This window comes from Salmo salar, chromosome ssa24, assembly GCF_905237065.1.
Source record: "Salmo salar chromosome ssa24, Ssal_v3.1, whole genome shotgun sequence".
In the NCBI taxonomy this organism is placed as follows: Eukaryota; Metazoa; Chordata; class Actinopteri; order Salmoniformes; family Salmonidae; genus Salmo; species Salmo salar.
In genome coordinates, this window is record NC_059465.1 from 32,997,669 (window position 1) to 33,022,890 (window position 25,222).

The 25,222-nt window shown below is 42.3% G+C and overlaps 1 protein-coding gene across 3 annotated transcripts in view; it reads left to right on the forward strand.

Moving 5' to 3' along the window:
• Positions 1 to 25,222, forward strand: part of LOC106585765 (EGF-like repeat and discoidin I-like domain-containing protein 3) — a 212,798-nt gene that overhangs the window by 86,524 nt on the left and 101,052 nt on the right. For all 3 annotated transcript variants that reach the window (XM_014172354.2, XM_014172355.2, XM_014172353.2), the window contains one exon: positions 12,759 to 12,872. In XM_014172354.2, coding sequence (XP_014027829.1) covers positions 12,759 to 12,872 — 114 coding nt within the window. The remainder of the gene's footprint in view (positions 1 to 12,758; positions 12,873 to 25,222) is intronic.

The window sequence follows — 25,222 nt, forward strand, 5'->3', positions numbered from 1 at the left end:
TGCCAGGGAATGCAGAGGGCAGTCTGGACAGGTTCTGAGGGAGAAGGCCAAGTTAATAGAGAAAATATAGAACCTTAATATTAACATGTACGCACACACACACACACGCGCACACACATGCACTCACACACACACACGCGCACACACACACACACACACACGCACACACACGCACACACAGAGAGAGATAAAGACTCCAACCCTCCTTGCCCCTCCTAGCCTGATGTCGACGGTTTAAAAAAAAACGTCTGATGAGCTCTGAACAGCAAATCAGTTTAAGCCTCTGCTCTGCCGTCTCCTCTGTGTATAATTTTACTGAGCTGAGTCAGGGAGAAAGTGAAGCTTCAGTTGATCCCGAGGCGCTTGTCTGGGTGAGATAGATGAATGCTTCAGGATCAGCTCAGTAACATTCTGATAATGGTACATTATATGATGAAGATTATGAAATCACTCATCGCTTTAGATGTAAAAGTTTGTTTTGTGTTGTTCTCTCTTTGCACATTTATATGATGTGGTGTAATGACTAGAAACAAGTTGGTTCTCAGCTACAATAATGTGCACATTTGTGAATGATGTGTATTTCAAAATGAATGTTGGGCTCATGGAAAACCTATTGCATGACATTCTATGAAACAGATGAATTTGACATACTGTTTCTGTGCTCTTGAAAATGTCTTTAGAATGAAATTAGTAAAAAATTAAATAATAAGGGCTGTGACAGTTATGTCATTTTGTCAGCAGGTTATTGTCATGCAAAAGCCAGCCAGTCTCACGGTAATTGACTGTTACTTAGCACAAACATGTTTATCATCTCCACACATAAAAGCTGCATAAAAGCCCCTGAACATCTACATTTGAAAAAAGTGTAATAAATCATTTTAATATACACCACAATAAATCCATTATTTATTTTAGTTAGGTCTAAAGAAACATTATGATACCAGGAAAATGTATTTCAGAAGAATAGAAGATGAGTTGGCCTACTGTATGTTATATGGCTAAAAGGGATCATTTGAAACAGGACCTATATGCTAGATTTAGAGTTATTTGGCCACTTTAGTTGTGTCCTTAGAAAACCTTAGAATGTCTTAGAAATCAAAACATATATGGGCTGCATGTTGCAACTATAGGCTATTGATGATTTGTGAAAGTCGCAAAAAAAACGTGTGCTCTTTTACTTGCCACAGGCTGCTCAGCTCTTCTCTCATCAATCGTTCATGTTTCCACCCATCATACTATTGTCAATTTAATATTGTCTTTACTAATATGTAACATTTGTTTTGATTTAGATTGGCCCATTGTCAAATGGGCAGGAACAGTGGCAAGGGAAAAAATAAGTAATCTGTATGCATTCGAATAGCGAATGGAGGCCGTCCTATTTTTCAATGATGCCGGCCGGGTAGGCTACTATGGTTTTATAGTGGAGCTGTGCTTAATATGAGCAGCTGAGAAATAAATATAAGAACAAATATTTTACTCCACCCATGAACCACTGTTTGAGGAGCATGCTCTCGCTCGGTGTTAGGTATGTTCCGCCCAAACTCTGTATGCCATGTGCTCTTCAACCTCGTTCTTGCAGCTAACCAGTGCTTAATTTGGGAAACCAAGTGAAATCTGTTTGGAAACATTGATGTTTTCGCAAACAAAACATATTTCACTAAACTGTTGACAGCCTCTCTGCACGCTGGAGAAAGTACTAAAGGAGAGAGAGGAGAGGGAAACGCATGGTGGTGAGATCCTGTATAGATAAGGTAATTAATTATAAAAATAAATAAAAATACCTATTACTAGGCTATTCAAAATCACCCTGCACAATCAATGAACCTACAGCATCTCCTAGGGCTGAATGTCACCTCCCAGATTTATGGATATACATTTTGGAGAGTACCATATGGTAACATTTTACATTTTAGTAATTTAGCCGATGCTTTTATCCAGAGCGACTTACAGTAGTGAATGCATACATTTCATGCATTTTTTTAGTACTGGCCCCCCGTGGGAATCAAACCCACAACCCTGGTGTTGCACACACCATGCTCTACCAACTGAGCCACAGGGAGACATCCAGTATGCATAATAATCCAGTATGCATTATAATACTGTCCACACTCAAAGGTGATTACTAAAAAAATATATATTTTGGAGTATAGGCTAGATCAATTATGTACCAAATACATCTTAAATCAGATTTGCAATGCCTAATTGTTGGTAGGCTATGTATTGTATAATGGCACATAAGCCTATGCATATGCATAATCTGTTATATGCGTATGGGGTGTTTTGAATGAATCATCACCTTAGAAAGCTCTGTCCATTGCATTGTGTTAGGCTTTGAAACGACATCCACAATGACATGTTTTACACACAGTTTCAACCTGCTCTTGAACCTCTTTCTTCAAATTGATTGTCACAGTGAGGGGAGTTTTAAAAGCAGATACTGTTTAGAATATAATAAGTGATTGATGTGATTTTTGATTGCATTTGCATTTGATGTCAGAGTCAGTGGTTAAAGGGACAATACAGCCCTGAGTACCAGGCCATTAGGACATGGTGGTCATTAGCAAGTCGGGTACTACCAAAGCATGCCCAGAGTGCATAAAAGGAGATTACTTTGACTCAACAGTCACATGGAATTTTACTGCAGTCATGACTCATGACTGACAGAGTGGTGGTAATATGGTCATCGCAACAGCCCTAAATACAGTAGATGAAACCACGTTTGAAACACATCATCCTACCCTGCTTAATGGTGATTGCACATAATCATGCTCATCAAATGAGCTTAGCAAACTGAACCATTTGGCAATGTGTGGTGCGTTACATGCTTATTATATGTTAATTACTGAATCGAATGCAAAGAGGCTGCCTTGGACTCCTCTCAGTTCCTAAGTCTTTGGCCCTATGCCTGTGGATGTGCCTGTGGTGTAGCGAGATGGAACCGGGGGGTGTTTGTTTACCTGACCCCATGGACTAGCACATCCCCATCTCTCTCCGTCTCTCACTGGACGGATTAACTGCATTCCCTCAAGTAATCCGCTCTCTCTCACCTGATTTACCGGCAACACAGCACTTTAAAGTCTCACTTTTCTACCGCTGAGTTTCTAGGGGTGGCTGGCCTCTCAAAAAGGAGCAAATCATTGCCCTGGCTGTATTTGTTTCTCTGTGTTACGGCCTGCTGCGGGCAATCTGGTCCTGTGTGACTCAGCTGGTAGAGCAGAGCGCTTGCAATTCAAGGGTTGTGGGTTTGATTCCCACGGGGGCACCTGTATGAAAATGTATGCACTCACTACTATAAGTTGCTCTACTTAAGAGTGTCTGCTAAATTACTTAAAAGTAATCTGAATGGCTCAGCCATCAATAAGCTGCTCCCAAACATTTTAATCCCGCATTTGGAAGTTGAGTCTATCATAGTTCATGTGTGGGATTCAATGACATTATGAAGGGCAGCACAGAACAGCTGAAGATGGATTTTAAAGAACTGACTGGGTCTCTGCTTGACACCAACAAACGCCCCATAATATCTGTCCCTGTGCCCTCCCTAAATCTTGGCATTGAACGTTTCAGCAGACTTTTAGCCCTCCATAACTGGCTACGAGACTATTGCAGCTCTGTTGGTGTAACATTTATTCACAGTTTTGATACCTTCTGGAAACAAAGCATGTTTTATAAGGAGGATGGGTTCCACCCAAATCATTTGTGTTTCTGTATCCTTTCACGACATTATAAGGCTGCGTTGAGACAATGACTTATTAATGATCCAAGCCCAACTCTGTTAATCTCTACCATTGTGTCGCTGAGTTGTCATAATGTTTCAGAAAATGTACATTATCCCAGGGGTGTTAGAAGACCCAATGTAAGAAACCTAATGTATGTCCCTCTAACTGCCCGGAATGCCTCTGCTGATGCTACAGCTATTGTATGCAGTAATAATGTACCATGAACTAGAGTTATATTGTTAGCATTGAGGTGGTGTGCCCTAGTAGGAAGTCCACTGTGTGCAGCTCACCCTGCACTAACATAAATAACATGAGCATGTCTACTTTTGCTAAGCTTCCCAGGAAAGCAATGAAAACAATCAAGAATCCCAGAAAGTGCTAAAAAATAGCCTACGTTAACGTATGTAGCTTAAGAAACAAGGTTCATGAAGTCAATCATTTGCTAGTAACAGATTACCTTCATATTCTGACAATCTCTGAAACTCACTTAGATAATACCGTTGATGATACAGTGGTAGCAATACATGGTTATAACATATACAGAAAAGACAGAAATGCCAAAGGTGGAGGTGTTGCCGTTTATATTCAGAACCACATTCATGTAAAGCTTAGAGAGGATCTCATGTTAAATACTGTTGAAGTAATATGGCTACAGGTTCATCTGCCTCACAAAAAGCTCATTCTGGTGAGAAGCTGCTATAGACCACCAAGTGCTAACAGTCAGTGAAATGCTTGATAATGTACATCCCCGTCTCTATGTGATATCAACAGAGAGGTAAAAATATTTCAAAAACTTAAAGCATTATTTTGGGACAAATCATTCACTAAACCCTAAACCTCAACTAAATTGTGTAATAAATAATGTGGAAATTGAGTAAGATGAGGAGACTATACTGCTTGGAGTAACCCTGGATCGTAAACTGTCATGGTCAAAACTTGTTGAATTCATTATTCTCAAATTGATTATTATTATCTTTGAACATCTTGGCCATGTTCTGTAATAATCTCCACCCGGCACAGCCAGAAGAGGACTGGCCACCCCTCATAGCCTGGTTCCTCTCTGGGTTTCTTCCTAGGTTCTGGCCTTTCTAGGGAGTTTTTCCTAGCCACTGTGCTTCTACACCTGCATTGCTTGCTGTTTGGGGTTTTAGGCTGGGTTTCTGTACAGCACTTTGTGACATCAGCTGATGTAAGAAGGGCTTTATACATACATTTGATTGATTGATTGATTGATTGACATGGAGAGATTACATTAATAATATGCATGTAAATCTCTCATGGCCGAAAGTGGAGGAGAGATTGACTTCATCACTACTTGTTTTTATAAGAAGTGTTGACATGCTGAATGCACCGATGTGTCTGTTTAAACTACTAGCACACAGCTCAGATACCCATGCATACCCCACAAGACATGCCACCAGAGGTCTTTTCACAATCCCCAAGTCAAGAACAGACTATGGGAGGCACACAGTACTACATAGAGCCATGGCTACATGGAACTCAATTCCACATCATGTAACTGATGCAAGTAAAATTAGATTTAAAAAACAGATACAAATACACCTTATGGAGCAGCGGGGACTGTGAAGAGACACACACGCACAGGCACAGACACAAATGATAAGACATGCACTCTACACACACGTGCACATAGATGTTGTATTGTAAATATGTGATAGTGGAGTAGTGGCCTGAGGGAATACAATAAATGCATTGGTTATGTGCTATAAAATATAATGTAATGTAATATTTTAAACTGTATAACACTGCCTTAATGTTGTTATACCTCTTATTGTACCTGTTGTGTCATACATGTGTATTCTGCCTGCTAAGGTTCTATAGATGCCAGTGATGTATAACAGGCACGCGCTGTACTACTAATAATTTTCATTTATGGGATAAATATCAATTACATTTAGCCATATGGCTGCATTGTAAGTGCAATATATTTAAGACGCCTCAATGACCTCAAAAAGAGAGGTTGAGATGGAGACAATTGCAATTATTTCTGTCCGTGAGATCCCACATCTGGACACAGGCAGGTGGGTACCCTATTAAATACCCATCTGAGTTTCCCAATCAGCCAATTCGATACTCTGCAGTATGTTCAGCTCTGAATGGCATGACTGATTTATGTTTTCTTTTTTTAGACCCCTCTTTGATAATTCAGTGTTTTTCTTTTCTTCTTCATGCAATTCTATGAAATAATGCAGGATAATGAGTTTGAAAAGCCGTTTTGAAAATCTCAGCTTTAATGATGATTGGCCCTTGTTGTCATGTATAATGCAGAAACTAGTCAGTGTTTGTCAGGTTAATATTCTTAACGAGATTGTTAGGCCCCTCTAGGTTGAATTAATTAAAACATAATCCTCCTTGATTGCGACAGCCTCCTGCTATCAAGATGGAATCCCTCCGACAAGTGCTTGTTTGTTCATTTCACAGCTAATAATATGTTAGTCAGTGGGGGACAGGGTGTCTAACTGGGTGCTCTCATTTCAATCACGCTGCCCTTTGCATGGACGGATAATTACCTGTAATTGTCCTTTGGTGCCATCACAGAGCACAGTTACAGCCAAGGTCTCCAACAGGAAATGTGCTCTACTCAGCTCGGCAGCGTTACAAGGCTTCACTGGATTCCTTTGAAATAAATATTATCACACTATTAGAGTCACTTTGCGGGTGTCTCCTATTGACAACAATGATCAGCAACATGTGTTGGTAATAGTATGTCATCATGCCAAAATATCACTTGGACATATCAGAAAGGTGTTTCATGCATGATTTAATCCTAGTCATCATGAATGGAATTCGTTGAAAACTGTGGGACACAGCCTAGTTGAATAGAGCACGTCCTAATACTCCTTTACTTTGTCTTTGCAAACTGAGCAGTTGGTCAGGTCTGTTTCAGGGTGGCAGGTAGTCTAGTGGTTAAGAGCGTTGGGCCAGTCACTGAAAGGTTACTGGTTTGAATCCCTGAGCAGACTAGGTGAATAATCTGCAGATGTGCCCTTGAGCAAGATGCTTTACTCTAATTGCTCCTGGTTAAGAGTGTCGGCTAAATGACTACAATGTTTCCCCACTCTCAAAGTTCAAAGAGGAATTGTGTCACCTCTTAAGCATAATCGAACAGGACTGAACCCTGAGGTGTGCTTTTGATCAATTTATTCTGCAGTTTAGCAGAACTCCACAGCCCCCTACCTACCTACCTACCAACCACGCGAGGCCAATATCAATGTCTATGTCTATAGTGGCAACATTGAAAGCCCTTGTCTTTCTCAATTTGGACATATGTTCCAGATGAAATGCTTTTCAAAATGTAACATTCTCTTTGTTTCCCGGTGGGGTGCATGTTCTATCTGATTCTACTCAGTTATGGAGGACTTGTCTTTATTTGTTTCAGTGCTTTCAGTACTTTCACCATCAGGTTAAGAAGGTTCATCTCCGCAGAGGTATTCTCTCCATCATCACAAGCGTTATATAAGGGTAGGCTAATGTGACTGGTGCTCCATAGGTCTATGTGCTCTTTGAATATAATAGTAAATAAATGGAATGTTAGCCTATAATGAATGCTAATGTGTTCCCATAACGGTGTCTGAAACATTGTCAAGGTAGCACATGTAAACTTCACATGCCACAATAGACAGGCATACCGATGTGGATGTGATGTTCCTCCACTTTCAGAATGCAGTATTGCAACAGTCTCATCACACTGCTAACTCTATCAGAATTCAATTCAGATACAGACAGAAAACCCTCATTTGGATTTTTGATTGTATGCTGTGGGCTTGGCCAAATGCCATCAGCTGATGCGAGGTAATGTGTGTTATGGATGTGTTAGCTTGGATACTGCACTTAGATGACAAAATTGCCAAAAAGAGTAGAAGCAGCTCACCTGATTTTAGTCTATGATTTGACTATTAAATGTTCAATGTTTCTTTTGGAATTTTTTATCTCCAATGGAATAGTTTCAACACATTAAAATGAGAGTTCAGTTCACGTAACAGAGTTGACCTTAAAACGAGGGAAATACGTAAATGAATCACGTAAATGAATCAGAATTGACTTTGTCAAAGCAACACAAAAACCTAGGGATTTACAATGATGGTGAAACGATTAAGTGGGTTAAAATCTTCCTAGAAGCGACACAGGTTTGACAGAGGGGCATGTCAAAATACAGAATTTTGGCACTTTAGCAAGTCAGAAGTTTACATACACCTTAGCCAAACGTTTCGGGTAGCCTTCCACAAGCTTCCCACAATAAGTTTGTCCCATTCCTCCTGACAGAGCTGGTGTAACTGAGTCAGGTTTGTAGGCGTCCTTGCTTGCACACGCTTTTTCAGTTCTGCCCACAAATGTTCTATAGGAATGAGGTCAGGGCTTTGTGATGGCCACTCCAATACCTTGACTTTGTTGTCCTTAAGCCATTTTGCCATAACTTTGGAAGTATGCTTGGGGTCATTGTCCATTTGGAAGACCCATTTGCGACCAAGCTTTAACTTCCTGACTGATGTCTTGAGATGTTGCTTCAATATATCCACATAATTTTCCATCTATTTTGTGAAGTGCACCAGAACCACCTGCAGCAAAGCACCCCACAACATGATGCTGCCACCCCCTTACTTCACGGTTGGGATGGTGTTCTTCGGCTTGCAAGCCTCCCCCTTTTTCCTCCAAACATAACGATGGTCATTATGGTCAAACAGGCTTTTTATGGCGGTTTTGGAGCAGTGGCTTCTTCCTTGCTGAGCGGCCTTTCAGGTTATGTCAATATAGGACTCGTTTTACTGTGGATATAGATACTTTGGTACCTGTTTCCTCCAGCATCTTCACAAGGTCCTTTGCTGTTGTTCCGGGTTTGATTTGCACTTTTCGCACCAAAGTACATTCATCTCTAGGAGACAGAACGCGTCTCTTTCCTGAGCGCTATGACGGCTGCGTGGTCCCATGATGTTTATACTTACGTACTATTGTTTGTAGAGATGAACGTGGTACCTTCAAGCGTTTGGAAATTGCCCCCAAAAATGAACCAGACTTGTGGAGGTCTACAATTTTTTTTCTGAGGTCTTGGCTGATTTTATTTTGATTTTCCCATGATATCAAGCAAAGAGGCACTGGGTTTGAAGGTAGACCTTGAAATACATCCACAGGTACACCTCCAATTGACTCAAATGATGTAAACAATTGTTGGAAAAATTACTTGTGTCATGCACAAAGTAGATGTCCTAACCGACTTGCCGAAACTATAGTTTGTTAACAACAAATTTGTGGAGTGGTTGAAAAACGAACCTAAGTGTATGTAAACTTCCGACTTCAACTGTATATAAAAAAATGTCTGATATAAAATAAAAATAAATGTAAAGTCAATGTTGATGCACAATTTCTACTTAAAATGTCGAAAGTACTATTTTCGTGGAATGACCCACCAATGTCTATGTCTGTAGTGGCAACAGTGAAAGCCCTTGTCTTTCTCACTTTATACATATGGTCCAGATGATATGCTTTTCAAAATATAATGTTATTCTCTTTGTTCCCCTGCGGTGTGCATGTTCCAGCTGATTCTGCTCAGTTATGGAGGACTTATCTTTATTCGTTTCAGTGCTTGAATTCTCATCACTGTCAGGTTGAGAAGGTTCATCTCAGCAGGGGTATTCTCTCCATCATCACATGCATCATATGAGTGGGGGGCTACTGTGACTGATGCTCCATAGGTATATGTGCTCTTTGAATATCATAGTGTAATGTGTGCCTATATGAGGGCCACACGTGTTCCCAGAATGATGTCTGGAACATTGTCTGGGACACACCTGGAACACCGTAGCACATGCAAACGGCACATGCCACTATAGACATACGCATACCTTTGTGAATGTGACGTTCCGCAACTTTTAGAACACAGTATCGAATTTGTCTTTCAACTGTCTTGTCATGCTGCTAAATAGACAAACCTTAATTTGGAGTTTTGATTGTATGCTGTGGGCTTGGATCAGTTAATGGCATTTGGCCGAGGGCATGTGTGCTATTATGGATATATTAGCTTGGATTCTGCACTTAGATGTGGAAGATAACATCTCAGAAAATCATCAGAAAAACATCCTAACAGGCTTATACTTTATTCATATTTGTGTTCTTAAGTTTGCAGAGTTTGTTCCATAATCATGAAATCAGTGTTATTAGTCACTGAAGAGTAGGGCATGCTTTAGAGTGGGATTAAGTGTCTTAGTACTCACTTTACTAGAGGCGGAAATGAGACCTTTGCTTATGTGTATGTTTCCAAATGCCAAGTTATGGATTCTTCTCAAAATCTATTCCAACCTTTTTCTTGTGTGCATGAGACTGGCAGGATGCCATAAAGTGGATTCCTTTATGAGATCTCCTATCATGAAACACATCCGATTCACAGTAGGTTATTCTCAGCAGGATTTTGCCCCAAACACTAACTGACGTCAGTAACAGATCACAGACATAGCAAACAGACTGTGGACCAATGGGGATTTTTAGAAAGTAAACAGTACAGCACTGATTTCGATCTGCCTCAAAAGAACATGATGGCTGACATGCGTCACTGTTCTGTGATCTGTAGATGAAATGGCATGAGACCAGCTAGTTCCAGCTAGATTGAAGATGTGTACATTCCTTACTAAGCTTAACCTAATGTACATTCTTTACATTGCATAGCTCAAGTCTACACACTAGTGGTGCAGTAGCCAAATTGGTGAAGTGAAATGAAAAGAAAATATATATTTTTTTAAACTGAAAAGTGGTGCGTGCATATGTATTCAACCCCTTTGCTATGAAGCGGCGCAGGTCCTAATCCAGGCACTTGTCATCTCCCGTCTGGATTACTGCAACTCGTTGTTGGCTGGGCTCCCTGCCTGTGCCATTAAACCCCTACAACTCATCCAGAACGCCGCAGCCCGTCTGGTGTTCAACCTTCCCAAGTTCTCTCACGTCACCCCGCTCCTCCGCTCTCTCCACTGGCTTCCAGTCGAAGCTCGCATCCGCTACAAGACCATGGTGCTTGCCTATGGAGCTGTGAGGGGAACGGCACCTCCGTACCTTCAGGCTCTGATCAGGCCCTACACCCAAACAAGGGCACTGCGTTCATCCACCTCTGGCCTGCTCGCCTCCCTACCTCTGAGGAAGCACAGTTCCCGCTCAGCCCAGTCAAAACTGTTCGCTGCTCTGGCACCCCAATGGTGGAACAAGCTCCCTCACGACGCCAGGACAGCGGAGTCAATCACCACCTTCCGGAGTCACCTGAAACCCCACCTCTTTAAGGAATACCTGGGATAGGATAAAGTAATCCTTCTAACCCCCCCCTTAAAGATTTAGATGCACTATTGTAAAGTGGTTGTTCCACTGGATATTATAAGGTGAATGCACCAATTTGTAAGTCGCTCTGGATAAGAGCGTCTGCTAAATGACTTAAATGTAAATGTAAATGTAAAGCCCCTACATAAGATCTGGTGCAACCAATTACCTTCAGAAGTTACATAATTAGTTAGATTGCACACAGGTGGACTTTATTTAAGTGTCACATGATCTGTCACATGATCTCAGTATATATACACCTGTTCTGAAAGGCCCCAGTCAGCAACACCCCTAAGCAAGGGGCACCACCAAGCAAGCTGCACCATGAAGATCAAGGAGCTCTCCAGTCAGGGACAATGTTGTGGAGAAGTACAGATCACGGTTGGGTTATAAAAAAATATCTGAAACTTTTAACATCCCACAGAGCACCATTAAATCCATTATTAAAAAATGGAAAGAATACGGTACCACAACAAACCTGCCAAGAGAGGGCCGCCCACCAAAACTCACCGACCAGGAGCTGCAAAGGTCCACAGCGGAGATTGGAGTATCTGTCCATAGGACCACTTTAAGCTGTACACTCCACAGAGCTGGGCTTTACAGAAGAGTGGCCAGAAAAAAGCCATTGCTTAAAGAAAAAAAAACAAGAAAATATGTTTGGTGTTCGCCAAAAGGCATGTGGGAGACTCCCCAAACATATCGAAGAAGGTACTCTGGTCAGATGAGACTAAAATTTAGCTTTTGGGCACTCAAGGAAAACGCTATGTCTAGCGCAAACCGAACACCTCTCGTCACCCTGAGAACACCATCCACATTTTTCATCATCATAGACTGGGAAACTGGTCAGAATTGAAGCAATGATGGATGGCGCTAAATACAGGGAAATACTTGAGGGAAACCTGTTTCAATCTTTCAGAGATTTGAGACTGGGACAGAGGTTCACCTTCCAGCAGGACAACAACCCTAAGCATACTGCTAAAGCAACACTCAACTGCTTTAAGGGGAAACATTTAAATGTCTTGGAATGTCCTAGTCAAAGCCCAGACCTCAATCCAATTGAGAATATGTGGTATGACTTAAAGACTGCAGTACACCAGCGGAACCCATCCAACTTGAAGGAGCTGAAGCAGTTTTGCCTTGAAGAAGGGGCAAAAATCCCAGTGGCTACATGTGCCAAGCTTATAGAGACATACCCCAAGAGACTTGCAGCAGTGATTGTTGCAAAAGGTGGCTCTACAAAGTATTGACTTTGGGGGGGTGAATAGTTACGCACGCTCAAGTTATTTTTTGGGGTCTTTTTTCTTGTTTGCTTCACAATAAAAAATATTTTGCATCTTCAAAGTGGTAGGACTGTTGTGTAAATCAAATGATACAACCTCCCCAAAAACCTATTTTAATTCCAGGTTGTAAGGCAACAAAATAGGAAAATGCCAAGGGGGGTGAATACTTTCGCAAGCCACTGTATATATGTTTGTTGAAAGTCCCAAAGCTAAATTGGTGGGTAACATTAGCGGTCGATCCAAGGAAACCATTTGATTTATTAGCTTCAGGAAGCCAGCCGCTCCTTCTCAGCAAAACATCTTGGGGAGGCAGAATCAAGTATCAAATAGAGCAAATTCAATAAATATTCCCCACGAATGCATGTTAATTAGAACCATGTCCTGCTAATTGCAAACATTTCTGCTTCAAAGAAATTAATGTGCCTCTTTTCTGTTTTCTTGGCTCTTGCAGATGTTAACGAATGCGAGAGAGACCCGTGTAAAAATGGGGGCATCTGCACAGATCTGGTTGCCAACTACTCTTGCGAATGCCCCGGGGAGTACATGGGAAGGAACTGCCAATACAGTAAGTGCTGTATTTTTCTCTTATTTTCTCTTCTATTTTATGATCAGTCTTGCCTGGCTCTTCTCTTTTATGATCAGCCTTGCCTGGTGTACAGAACAGTTGGTAGCTAGTGCTGGCAAACAGGGCAAAAACATTATTTCATTTGGTTTCTTTGTTTCTGTTCTTTGTTTCTTACTCTAACCATCTTTCTGTATCTAAATCCACAAGGGTCTCTATTTGTGTTTTGTGGAAATTGTTGTGAGGATTCAGGGTTGTTCGAGATGAGACTCTGACTTGGACAAAGGCTCCTCCATGACTGCAGACAATCAATGGGGCAGACCTTGCACAACACACAGGAACACGCATACACATGCACACAACCACACACACACACAGATCCTTAATATTACCCACATACTCTGCTTTCACCAGACATATTCCCTTTTTGGGGACATTAACAATACTTACACTTTCTCTTAAAGTTACAACAATGTGCTAGTTTTGAGTAGTCCAGTGGGAGCTGAACTGAATTTTTTGTAATACAGTCATGTCATTGGACCAACTTTTGGCACCGTCTAGTAGAGATTTTGTCAAAAAACAAGCCTAAATATGTTGCTAGAGACTGGCCATGTCCGAATATCCATACTTGCGTTCTAGGCTGTGAGAGTGTACGCCCTGCTGCTCGTTGTTAAGCTAGTGCTCCTGCTACCTGTCTCCTTAACTTGTTGACCAGTGTTTTGGCTCACTGCCCTGCAATTTACTGCTTGCTTCTACATCACCAACTTGCGAGTTGGTCTTCTCCCGCTCGTATAGTGTATGTGCAGCCAGGAACCATACAATGAGCAAGTCCTCTACTTTCTCTCTGTTTGCCATACTGGTGTGTGACTCAGGTGTGTGTTGCTTGTGCTTTTGCCATTTCACGGGCTATGCTTGTTTTGGGAGGCAGGGTGAGGCTGTATTTGTGAACCCACTGTAGTTTATAGCAAATGTTTTGTAAGTTATTGTCAAGAAGAGAGACACGGAAGCACAGTTAGCCTAGCTAGCCTAGCTAGCCTGTAGTTTCAAATGGTGGTTCCTAATGAATGGTTTCAACGCTGCATTATGGGCTCCTGAGTGGCGTAGTGGTCTAAGGCACTGCATCTAGGTGCTAGATGTGTCACTACAGACACCCTGGTTCAAATACAGCTGTATTACAACCGGCCGTGATTGGGAGTCCCATAGGGCGGCACACAATTGGCCTAGCGTTGTCTGAGTTTGGCCGGTATAGGCCGTCATTGTAAATAAGAATTTGTTCTTAACTGACTTGCCTAGTTAAATAAAGGTTAAATAAATAATAATTAGCTAGGTTTATTTTGCTCTATTCCGGGACAATGTGGACCGTCCAGACTTTCAATGTAGCAACTGTTTGCTCGCAGAGGACTACAAAGGCGAAGTGGCTACTCTTAGCAAACAAGTAGCAAACTTACACAAGCTACTGGGGAATCCACTTCCGCCTACTTTCTCTTTCTCTTCTACTCCAGTAGCTGGACGCCGCTCTGACCTGGTGGGCATGTCGCCCCCGTGTTGTCTCTCCATAACAGACTGGCTGGAGCTCTGAAGTGATCCCTCCCCAAAGGAGTCTCCCCCTTCCCTAGAAAATGGAGTTACTATAATGCTTCTGGATGACTTAGTGGATGATCCTATTATTTACCCTGCCAACCAGCCAGAGAGGCACGAAAGCAGCAGACTTTGGCAATTGGGGCCTCTTTGGCGGTGGGAAACCCGGACTAGATACAGACTTCAAACAGACTTCACCCTTGATCCAGAGGTTCCAGAGCCTTCATCCCTGGGGGCTTCTGCTTCGAGATCGGATCCGGATGTACCTGCACCTTCGTTCCCTGTTCTGACTCCCTCTCTGTTGGCTTTTACGGTGAATGAGACTTTGTTGGTTATAGGAGGCTCGAACCGTGTCCAAGAGTTGAGAACCTTTTGAGATTCTGCCTCTCGCAAGTCCTCGACGGGTCTCCCGAATCATGTAAGGTGTAGGAATAGGCAGATGTCCTCTTCTATCTCGCCGGCTGTAGTCTTAGGCAGCTCTATGGTGTTGCTCGAGCAAAAACCCTGTGCTAACCCAGGGTGTGCTAACCCAGGGCTCGAGTACAGGATATTACTAAGCTTCTCCCTACCGTTCTGTCAGCACACAGAGATTGATGCTGTTGTAGTCCATATGGCTGATAAACATGCCCCTTTCAAGCGACTCGAAAAACTGAACTATTCCATGGTGCTCTCCTGTACTCTCAGACCTCCTCTTCATAAGAAATCAAGCTTGGGCCAAGGCTAGACAAACTGGCTCGTTAGCTGATTGGAAGCAATTTAGGCAATTGAGAAAAAGATGAACTGCCTCGGTTAAACAGGCCAAATCAAACTACTTCCTTATGACAGACTCTGTTAGTGATCCCTCTAACTTCTGGAAAAATTTTATTAATTTACTGAAGTGGGGTACCTGTACTTCCCTGCCTAAGCAAGTCGTTTTAGGCTCCTGCATCATTACTGAAAAGTTACGATTTGTGATGGTTTTAATCAGCATTTATCTCAGCTGGTTTCCTATTTGAAAGACGTGGTGGTCATACTGGTCTTGGCCAGTCAGTTGGCTGTTCTTCACACACACAGCCTGCAGTTGCCTTGATGGATGATCAGTCAACTGCACGTGATTTGGGGAATGGTAGTCAGGGGTTTTCTTTTTGCCAACTGACAGAAACAGAAGTTCTTGCTGCCTTATTAGCTATTGACACCAATAAGTAATTAGGGGCTGACAATTTATGTCCGTCTTTGCTTAAGTACACAGCACCCAACATTGCTGGTTCAGTAACACGCTTTTTTTTATTTTACTTTAGTATTAGGAAATATTTCAAGTGTGGAAATCAGCTATTATGCTATCACTCCATAAGGGCAGGGATAGTAGTGATCTTAATCATTATCTACCCATTTTCAGACTTCCTTTTCTTGCGAAAAATAGTAGAATCATTGGTCAACAAACAGCTACGTTATTTTCTATCTGCAAGTGGTATTCTTAATGTTAATCAATCCGGATTCAGACCTAAATATAGCACCAGTACGACTACCATGGCTGTTTATGTATTTATTACATGATTAGGGATCCCCATTCACTCTTCCTAGGGTCCAAACATATTAAAGCACTTATATTACATATTAACAAAAGATAAAACAGTACAACATATAACATTATTACACCACTGTAAATTATATTGCAAATGCCTTAGATTATAGAAAGAATTGTGCTGCCATATCTGTTGACTTGTCAAAAGCTTTTGATATTGTAGACCAGGGCAAAGGCCGGCCCGGGGGCTGTATTCAATACGGCTCGCGGAATCATGCTCAGATCACATATAGAATTTGCGATAGTAAAGTTTTGAAAAACATATTTGTTATTCAAATAAAAGCCCACTGAATACTCACCTTTGTGTAATGATTTAACTCCCACCGCTTGTGGGACATTTATTTTGAAGGCAAGTATAAATATCAACTGCATGAGGACAGACAGTGACTGACAAGCTGACACACATGTTACAGTTACAAATAGTAGCTAGCTAGAAATTACGCAAAAATTAGTTTTTCAAAGAAAAGAAAAGTAGACAATGAATGTAGGGTGTTCGAGCAACAGTGGTCATCGAAATATTTCTTTATTGAGGTATCAGGGAAAGCTGTGTGCTTAGTGTGCAAAGAGATCATCGCTGTCTTGAAAGAATACAACTTGTCCCAACACTTCCAGATGAAGCATGCAGAGAAATATAGGAATATGTCTTCTGAGCAGAGGGCAAGTGCATCGAAAGAGTTGCTTTCTCAGTTGCAAAAGCAGCAAGGACTTTTCACAAAACTGCATTCAGCAAACAACGGAATTGCGAGAGCTAGCTATGTACAGTCAAACAAAATTGCTAAACATAGCAAGCCATTTACTGAGGGTGAATTCATTAAAGAATGTTTAATTGACTCTGCAGCAATACTTTGCCCCGACAAGAAAGAGCTGTTTGAAAATGTTTCCCTGTCAAGACGAACAGTGACACGGCGTGTTGAAGACATCGCAGAGAATATGGAACAACAGTTGAAAGACAAGGTAAATGTAATGAGGGTCGTACAAAGGGGACCAAGGCGTGGCATGTGAAGTGCTCATATTTTACTTGAATGAAAACACTCAATCAAAACAACAAAATCGACCGTCAACAGTTCCGTCAGGTTACAAGGAACAAAACAGAAAACAACTACCCACAAAACCCAATGGAAAAACAGGCTGCCTAAGTATGGTTCCTAATCAGAGACAACGATAGACAGCTGCCTCTGGTTAGGAACCATACTCGGCCCAACACAAAGAAATACAACACATAGAATGCCCACCCCACACCCTGACCTAACCACATAGAGAAACAAACCCTCTCAGGTCAGGGCGTGACAGTAAAGGATTTCACCTATTTCTCCTTGGCCCTGGATGAGAGCAGTGATGCATGTAACATGGCGCAGTTGTCGATATTCTTACGAGGCATAACCACAGACTTACAGTGGAGCTTGCTTCAGTGCAGTCAATGAAGAGCACAACCACAGGGAAAAATGTATTGGAGGAGGTTAATAAGTGTGTGGCAAAGCTGGCACTGAGTTTTGAAAAGTTATCCAGTGTGACCACTGATGGGTGCCTAAACTTGACAGGAAAAAATGTTGGCCTTTTGAAAAGGATACAAGATCAAGTAGCTGAGCTGAACCCAGATCAGGAAATTATTTTCCTGCATTGCATTATTCATCAGGAGGTGCTCTGTAAATGTGTTCTGAAAATGAGCCATGTCGTGGATACAGTCACTGAAGTGGTAAACTTCATAAGAGCAAAATCTTTAAACCGTAGGCGGTATGTAAAAATCTGGTAAAAAGGTAAAAATCTGTCGTTCTGCCCCTGAACAAGGCAGTTAACACACTGTTCCTAGGCGTCATTGAAAATAAGAATTTGTTCTTAACTGACTTTCATTGTTAAATAAAAGGTAAAATAATATAATAAAAAAAATATATGTCTCACTGTTGGAAGAGAGAGGTCATGCAGATCTCCCCTACCACACAAATGTGAGATGGCTGAGTTTGAGGAAGGTACTTAAAAGGGTGTGGGACCTGAAGTCGGAGATTGCTGAGTTTTTGCAAATGAAAGGGAAATATGTGGATTTCTCTCAACTGCAAGATAAATAATGGTTGGCTGATTTTTGCCTTCACCATGGACATCATGGCCCTTGTGAATGAACTGAATTCCAAACTACAAGGAAAGGGCCTTTTTGTACATCAGATGTACAGCCTTGTCAAAGCCTTTAAGGGAAAATTACTCCTCCTGACCCGCCAAGTAGAAGCCAACAATCTCACCCACCTTCCCACACTACTAGTCTGTTTTTTATCAGATGACCAGCAGGAGAAGTGTACATTGTTGCTGCGTGTTTTGAATGGTGAGTTTTCTCGTTGTTTTGAGGATTTCATAGTGCTGGAAAATGACATGCTGTTGGTTTCCTCTCCTTTCACCTTCAATGTGGATAACGCTCCCACTGACCTGCAATTTGAGCTTATTGATCTTCAGTCTGATGCAGTGATTGGAGAACTATTCAAAACAATGTCACTGACAAGGTTCTATGCATCTCTCGATGAACAAAACTTTCCAAAGATTAGGAGCCATGCTCAGAAGATGTTTGTACTGTTGGGGTCAACCTATGTATGTGAACAGACATTTTTATTGATGAAATATAACATGTCAAGGCACAGATTCTCTTACTGACTCTCATCTCTCAGCAATCCTGCGCATAGCAACGTCAGAAACTATACCTGACTTCACTGCTCTAGTCAATGCCCATCAGAGACTTCACTCCTCACACTGATTGAGTAGTTTAAATGTAATGTTGAGCTCTTTCTCTTTCTTTTGTTTTTGTGCATACCCGTTAACAAGAGTTCTGTCTGTGCTGCTGAATGCACAGTGTACTTTTCCCTCTGAGTAGGTCATTGCATGTTTAACAATGAAAATACCTACCAAAAGAAGAACATGGATGTGGTTTATTTCTGTGCATGTTAAAAAAGTAAAATAAGTAACATATCTGGATGTGATTTACAGTAGATATCTGTCAACAGTCATACACATGATGTATAATCCTGTAATATGAATCTGGCCCGCGATGGCAAAAATATATTCTAATATGGCCCTCCATGGAAGGTAATTGCCCAGGCCTGCTGTAGACTGTCCTTGATACAGTTGGGTACTGATGCTTGCCGATGGTTTCATAATTATCTCAATGACAGAACTCAGGCCATCAAGGTAGAAAGGGTCAAATCTAAATTCCTTGAGTTACATAAAGGAGTGCCCCAAGGTTCATTACTCGGCCCACTACTGTTTTCAATTTATATACATGACATAGGTAATGCTGTAAAAAATATATATTAATTTGTATGCAGATGATACTGTGTTGTATTCCATTGCCCCATCGGTTGGGCAAGCCTTTTCACATTTGAAGTCTAATTTCCAAGCACTGCAGTGGTCCTTATTGGATTCAAAGTTAGTGCTAAATGCAAACAAAACAATACTTTTATTAGGTCCCATAACCCAGATTTAAATTAATTTGTAATGACTAGTTTGAACGGTACACAAATTGATCAAGTTCCTTCCTACAAATATCTTGGTGTATGGCTTGATGACAAACTGTCATTTAAAGAACATGTCACTGTGCTGGTAAAGAAGGGGAAGTTCAAGGTTGGTTTCTTTTACAGAAACAAAGCATGTCTGACTTTTGTTAATAGGAAGGAAATTGTCCAGGCCCTGGGGATATTATCAATCTTGGTGTTCTCTGGCAAATGCCAAACGTCCTGCACGGTGTTGGGCTGTAAGCACAACCCCCACCTGTGGACGTCGGGCCCTCATACCACCCTCATGGAGTCTGTTTCTGACCGTTTGAGCAGACACATGCACATTTGTGGCCTGCTGGAGGTAATTTTGCAGGGCTCTGGCAGTGCTTCTCCTGCTCCTCCTTTCACAAAGGCGGAGGTAGCGGTCCTGCTGCTGGGTTGCTGCCCTCCTACGGCCTCCTCCACGTCTCCTGATGTACTGTCCTGTCTCCTTGTAGCGTCTCCATGCTCTGGACACTACACTGACAGACACAGCAAACCTTCTTGCCACAGCTCGCATTGATGTGCCATCCTGGATGAGCTGCACTACCTGAGCCACTTGTGTGGGTTGTAGACTTCGTCTCATGCTACCACTAGAGTGAAAGCACCGCCAGCATTCAAAAGTGACCAAAACATCAGCCAGGAAGCATAGGAACTGAGAAGTGGTCTGTGGTCCCCACCTGCAGAACCACTCCTTTATTGGGGGTCTCTTGCTAATTGCCTATAATTTCCACCTGTTGTCTATTCCATTTGCACAACAGCATGTGAAATTTATTGTCAATCAGTGTTGCTTCCTAAGTGGACAATTTTATTTCACAGAAGTGTGATTTACTTGGAGTTACATTGTGTTGTTTAAGTGTTCCCTTTATTTTTTTGAGCAGTGTATAAATTACCAAACAGGGTCTCAGGGTTGGACAACACTGGAGGCCCCTCCGGTCTCCATAGATTTGGGAAAAGCAGATTTGAGGTTTTTTTGCTCCCTTTATGTGGAACAACTTCCAGAGCTCTCTGAAATAAGATGTTCTGTTCCCCCTTGGTCTATTCAGAGTGATGATCAGATCTCTATGTTCATAAATGTATCTGTTTTTCTTAATATGTTTTGTAATTTTGTATATTGTATGTGTTTGATGTATTTATGCAGGGCTCATCTGTAAAACAGACCCTAGTGTCTATGTGTTTGATGTGTTTATGCAGGGCTCATCTGTAAAACAGACCCTAGTGTCAGTATGACTTTACTGTCAAAATAAAGGTCAAATAAATACAAATAAACAATACAATTCTAGGCCTTTATAGATAGTTTTATTATTATTATTATTTATTTATAGTATGTTAAATTGCGCAAAATGTGTATGCTTTAAATACCAGGATGTCATATTCCTTTTGGCTTTTCATCTAGTATAATTCGCTGCACACTTTTAAGGAAGAGAATTGTCTTTTGAGACAGACGTGTGTTTGACAACAGCTGATAATCAGCTGAGGGGACGCGCTGTATCAAAATGAACGAATGGCGGGAATCAAGGTAATTGCGCATTAGATTATGTATTCTCAGTAGGATGAGCCTAGTATGCTGATATTTGCTGATTAATGCAAGTGTTTTTACTAAACAGTATGTTCTAAATAGTATGTATTATGATTTGTACACAATATGCAGTTTAGGTAATAGTAGGCAAGCCAGATTTCAGACAAAGACAATATATGTGCAGTCAAGTACAGCTCCTGTCATTTAGTACTGAAGGTCTCGTTGAAAAAAATAAGACCACGCACAATTACCCTTTTTTAAATATTTTCTTATAAGCATATATATGTAATTTACAGCAACACACTGGATACCATTTCCACCAGCATTTTTGGTCTCTTTGACGCACTCAGAGCTAGAGTTCTGATTTCCCCTCATATCTTTGGTTTTGAATGAATTTGAACTGATTCAAGAGCAGACAAAAGTGGACTTTTTGAATCAGGCGAGGATTGGGAGCCTTGAACTATTTTCTAACCTGGCTTCTGTTTTTCGGCCACAGCGACTGCTTTGTAGAAAGCTGTTTGATGGATTAGTTCAAGTCTGCACTCGCCAGATAGAGTCCTTTTCCAACAGAGGGAAATGTCACTACAAAGTGCCTCAGGATTTACAGTCTGTAAACAACTTAATCTAGATATGCACCAGAAATCAACATCTTTATGTTTGCATTTTGTGAAGGCCCCAAGTGTGAAAGTTTATTTTTTACGTTATCATCATGAAATAGTCGCTGTCTGAACAATTTCTACTGGAGCAATAACAACACTATTGTATTGTAGAGCAGGGGTGGGCAACTTTAATGGGGGTTGGGGCCATTGGGGCCATCTGAACTCATCATGAGGGGTCCACAGTGGTCCACAGATCTGCACACCCACATCCACATGCCATCAGAGCCGGCCCTTGCCATTTGGAGGCCCTAAGTGAAATGTTGTTTTCATGAATCTTTACAATATAGCCAATTTTGACTTTGCAGCTGGCCCATCTAGCAGAAATCGCTCAGTTCTGCCTCCAGGACAGAACTCATCCCAATAAACGTCAACCTGCTCTGTGAAGCATGTGGAAAGGAAATCCATAATAAAGTCTTTGAAATACATATCATCCATGTGAATAAACCAACCAATAAACGAGTTGCCCGAGGGGCAAAACTCAAGGGCTTTTATTGTAAATCAATCAGGCAATCTTCATCCGTTGAAAATAAATTATTGGAAATTAACAACAATACTAGTCTGAGATTTGACACCACACATTCACTCATGGCAATGACATAGGGCAACTAGAGTGTCAGCCAATTAAATGCCTTGAATCAAAAAATTTACAAATATAAAATTTCTACCTCCAACCAGACCAAGTTCAAACCCTGTCTTTGATTTGGATATCAGAGGTAGAGAAATACCTATTAAATGCTGAGCTATTCTGAGAGCAGTAGGGGGAGAGAGGGAGTACCAGATATGTTTATTTTCTTATTTCCATGGCTGCACAGAATGAGAGGACTGCTCACTGTCTCGCTCATCTTCAGAAGTGGCTTGTTTTTTCAATCCCAGGAGCCTGTTGGCTCAAAAAGACCTTGTTCATTCATTAAGCCATTCATGGGAATTTCTAGGAGATCAGTTTGGACTCACGCTGGTGAATGCCCATTGGCAAAGTGTGTGCGTGCACAGGTGTTTGTTTGTGTGTGTGAGAGCCTGCATCAAGCCGGTGGGCATTCACAGGAAATTAGTCAAACTTAACATTTTGAATGTTAGTGCACGCATATTCAGACCTCAAAAGGGGTTTTCATTCTCTCCCCAGTCCTCCAGTCTTCCTTCTCATTAGCATTGCTGCGGTGGCCTTAATTTCAGTGTGGCTCTAACTTTTTGGGGCTGTAGGTAAGCCTTGTGGGAGATTTATTCAGCTGTCACATGGTAGCGATGGTGGTGTTAGTGATGCGTGTGCTGTCGGAGGGGCTGAAGTATGCACAGGGAGCAGCAAGCTGAGGCCTAGGGCCGCCAGCCACACCCGCTCTGCTCTGACGGACGCACGGCTGGCTGGCAGACAGATCATTAAAGGAGCCCTGTTATCTCCACAAGGTGAATGTTGCCACAGAGTTGCCGTAGCGTTGCTAGAGCGTTGCTGCTAGGATTCAAATCAAATCAAATGTATTTGTCACATACACATGGTTAGCTCGGGCACGTAGACGGGCACATCGCGCACCGCTCCCGAGCATACTACTTGCCAATGTCCAGTTTCTTGACAACAAGGTAGACGAAATACGAGCAAGGGTAGCATTCCAGAGAGACATCCGAGACTGTAACGCTCTTTGTTTCACGGAAACATGGCTCACTCGAGACACTGAGTTGGTACAGCCAACTGGTTTCTTCACGCATCGCGCCGACAGAAACAAGCATCTCTCTGGTAAGGAGAAGGGCGGGGGTGTATGCCTTATGATTAATGAGATGTGGTGTGATCATAACAACATACAGGAACTCAAGTCCTTTTGTTCACCTGACTTAGAATTCCTCACAATCAAATGCCGACCGCATTATCTACCAAGAGAATTCTCTTCGATCATAATCACAGTCGTGTATATTCCTCCCCAAGCAGACACATCGACGGCCCTGAAGAACCTCATTGGACTCTATGTAAACTGGAAACCACATGTCCTGAGGCTGCATTTATTGTATCCGGGGATTTTAACAAGGATAATCTGAAAACAAGACTTCCCAAATTCTATCAGCATATCGATTGTGCTACCAGGGCTAGTAAAACCCTGGACCACTGTTATTCTAATTTCCGCGACGCATATAAGGCCCTCCCCCGCCCTCCCTTCGGAAAAGATGACCACGACTCCATTTTGTTGCTCTCAGCCTATAGACAGAGACTAAAACAGGAAGCACCCGCGCTCAGGTCTGTTCAACGTTGGTCCGACCAATCGGATTCCACGCTTCAAGATTGCTTCGATCACGTGGACTGGGATATGTTCCGCATTGCGGCGAACAACAACATTGACGAATACGCTGATTCGGTGTGCGAGTTTATTAACAAGTGCATCGGTGATGTTGTACCCACAGCGTCTATTAAAACATTCCCCAACCAGAAACCGTGGATTGATGGCAGCATTCGCACAAAATTGAACGTGCCAACCACTGCTTTTAATCAGGGCAAGGTGACCGGAAACATGACCGAATACAAACAGTGTAGGTATTCCCTCCTCAAGGCAATCAAACAAGCTAAGGGTCAGTATAGAGACAAAGTGGAGTCGCAATTCAAACGGCTCAAACACGAGAGGTATGTGGCAGGGTCTACAGTCAATCACGGACCACAAAAGAAAAAACAGCCCCTTTGCGGATCACGATGCCTTGCTCCCAGACAGACTAAACCACTTTTTTGCTCACTTTGAGGACAATACAGTGCCACTGACATGGCCCGCTACCAAAACCTGCGGGCTCTCCTTCACTGCAGCCAACGTGACTAAAACATTTAAACGTGTTAACCCTCGCAAGGCTGCAGGCCCAGACGGCATCCCCGGCCGAGTCCTCAGAGCATGCGCAGACCAGCTGGCTGGTGTGTTTACAGACATATTCAATCAATCCTTATCTGTCCCACATGCTTCGAGGGCCACCATTGTTCCTGTTCCCAAGAAAGCTAAGGTAACTGAGCTAAATGACTACCGCCCTGTAGCACTCACTTCAGTCATCATGAAGTGCTTTGAGAGACTAGGCAAGGACCATATCACCTCCACCCTACCTGACACCCTAGACCCACTCCAATTTGCTTACCGCCCCAATAGGTCCACAGACGACGCAATCGCCATCACACTGCACACTGCCCTAACCCATCTGGACAAGAGGAATACCTATGTAAGAATGCTGTTCATCGATTACAGCTCAGCATTTAACACCATAGTACCCTCCAAACTCGTCATTAAGCTCGAGACCCTGGGTCTCGACCCCGCCCTGTGCAACTGGGTACTGGACTTCCTGACGGGCCGCCCCCAGGTGGTGAGTGTAGGTAACAACATCTCCACCCCGCTCATCCTCAACAAGGGTGCGTTCTCAGCCCTCTCCTGTACTCCCTGTTCACCCACGACTGCATGGCCATGCACGCCTCCAACTCAATCATCAACTTTGCAGACGACACTACAGTGGTAGGCTTGATTACCAACAACGACGAGACGGCCTACAGGGAGGAGGTGAGGGCCCTCGGAGTGTGGTGTCAGGAA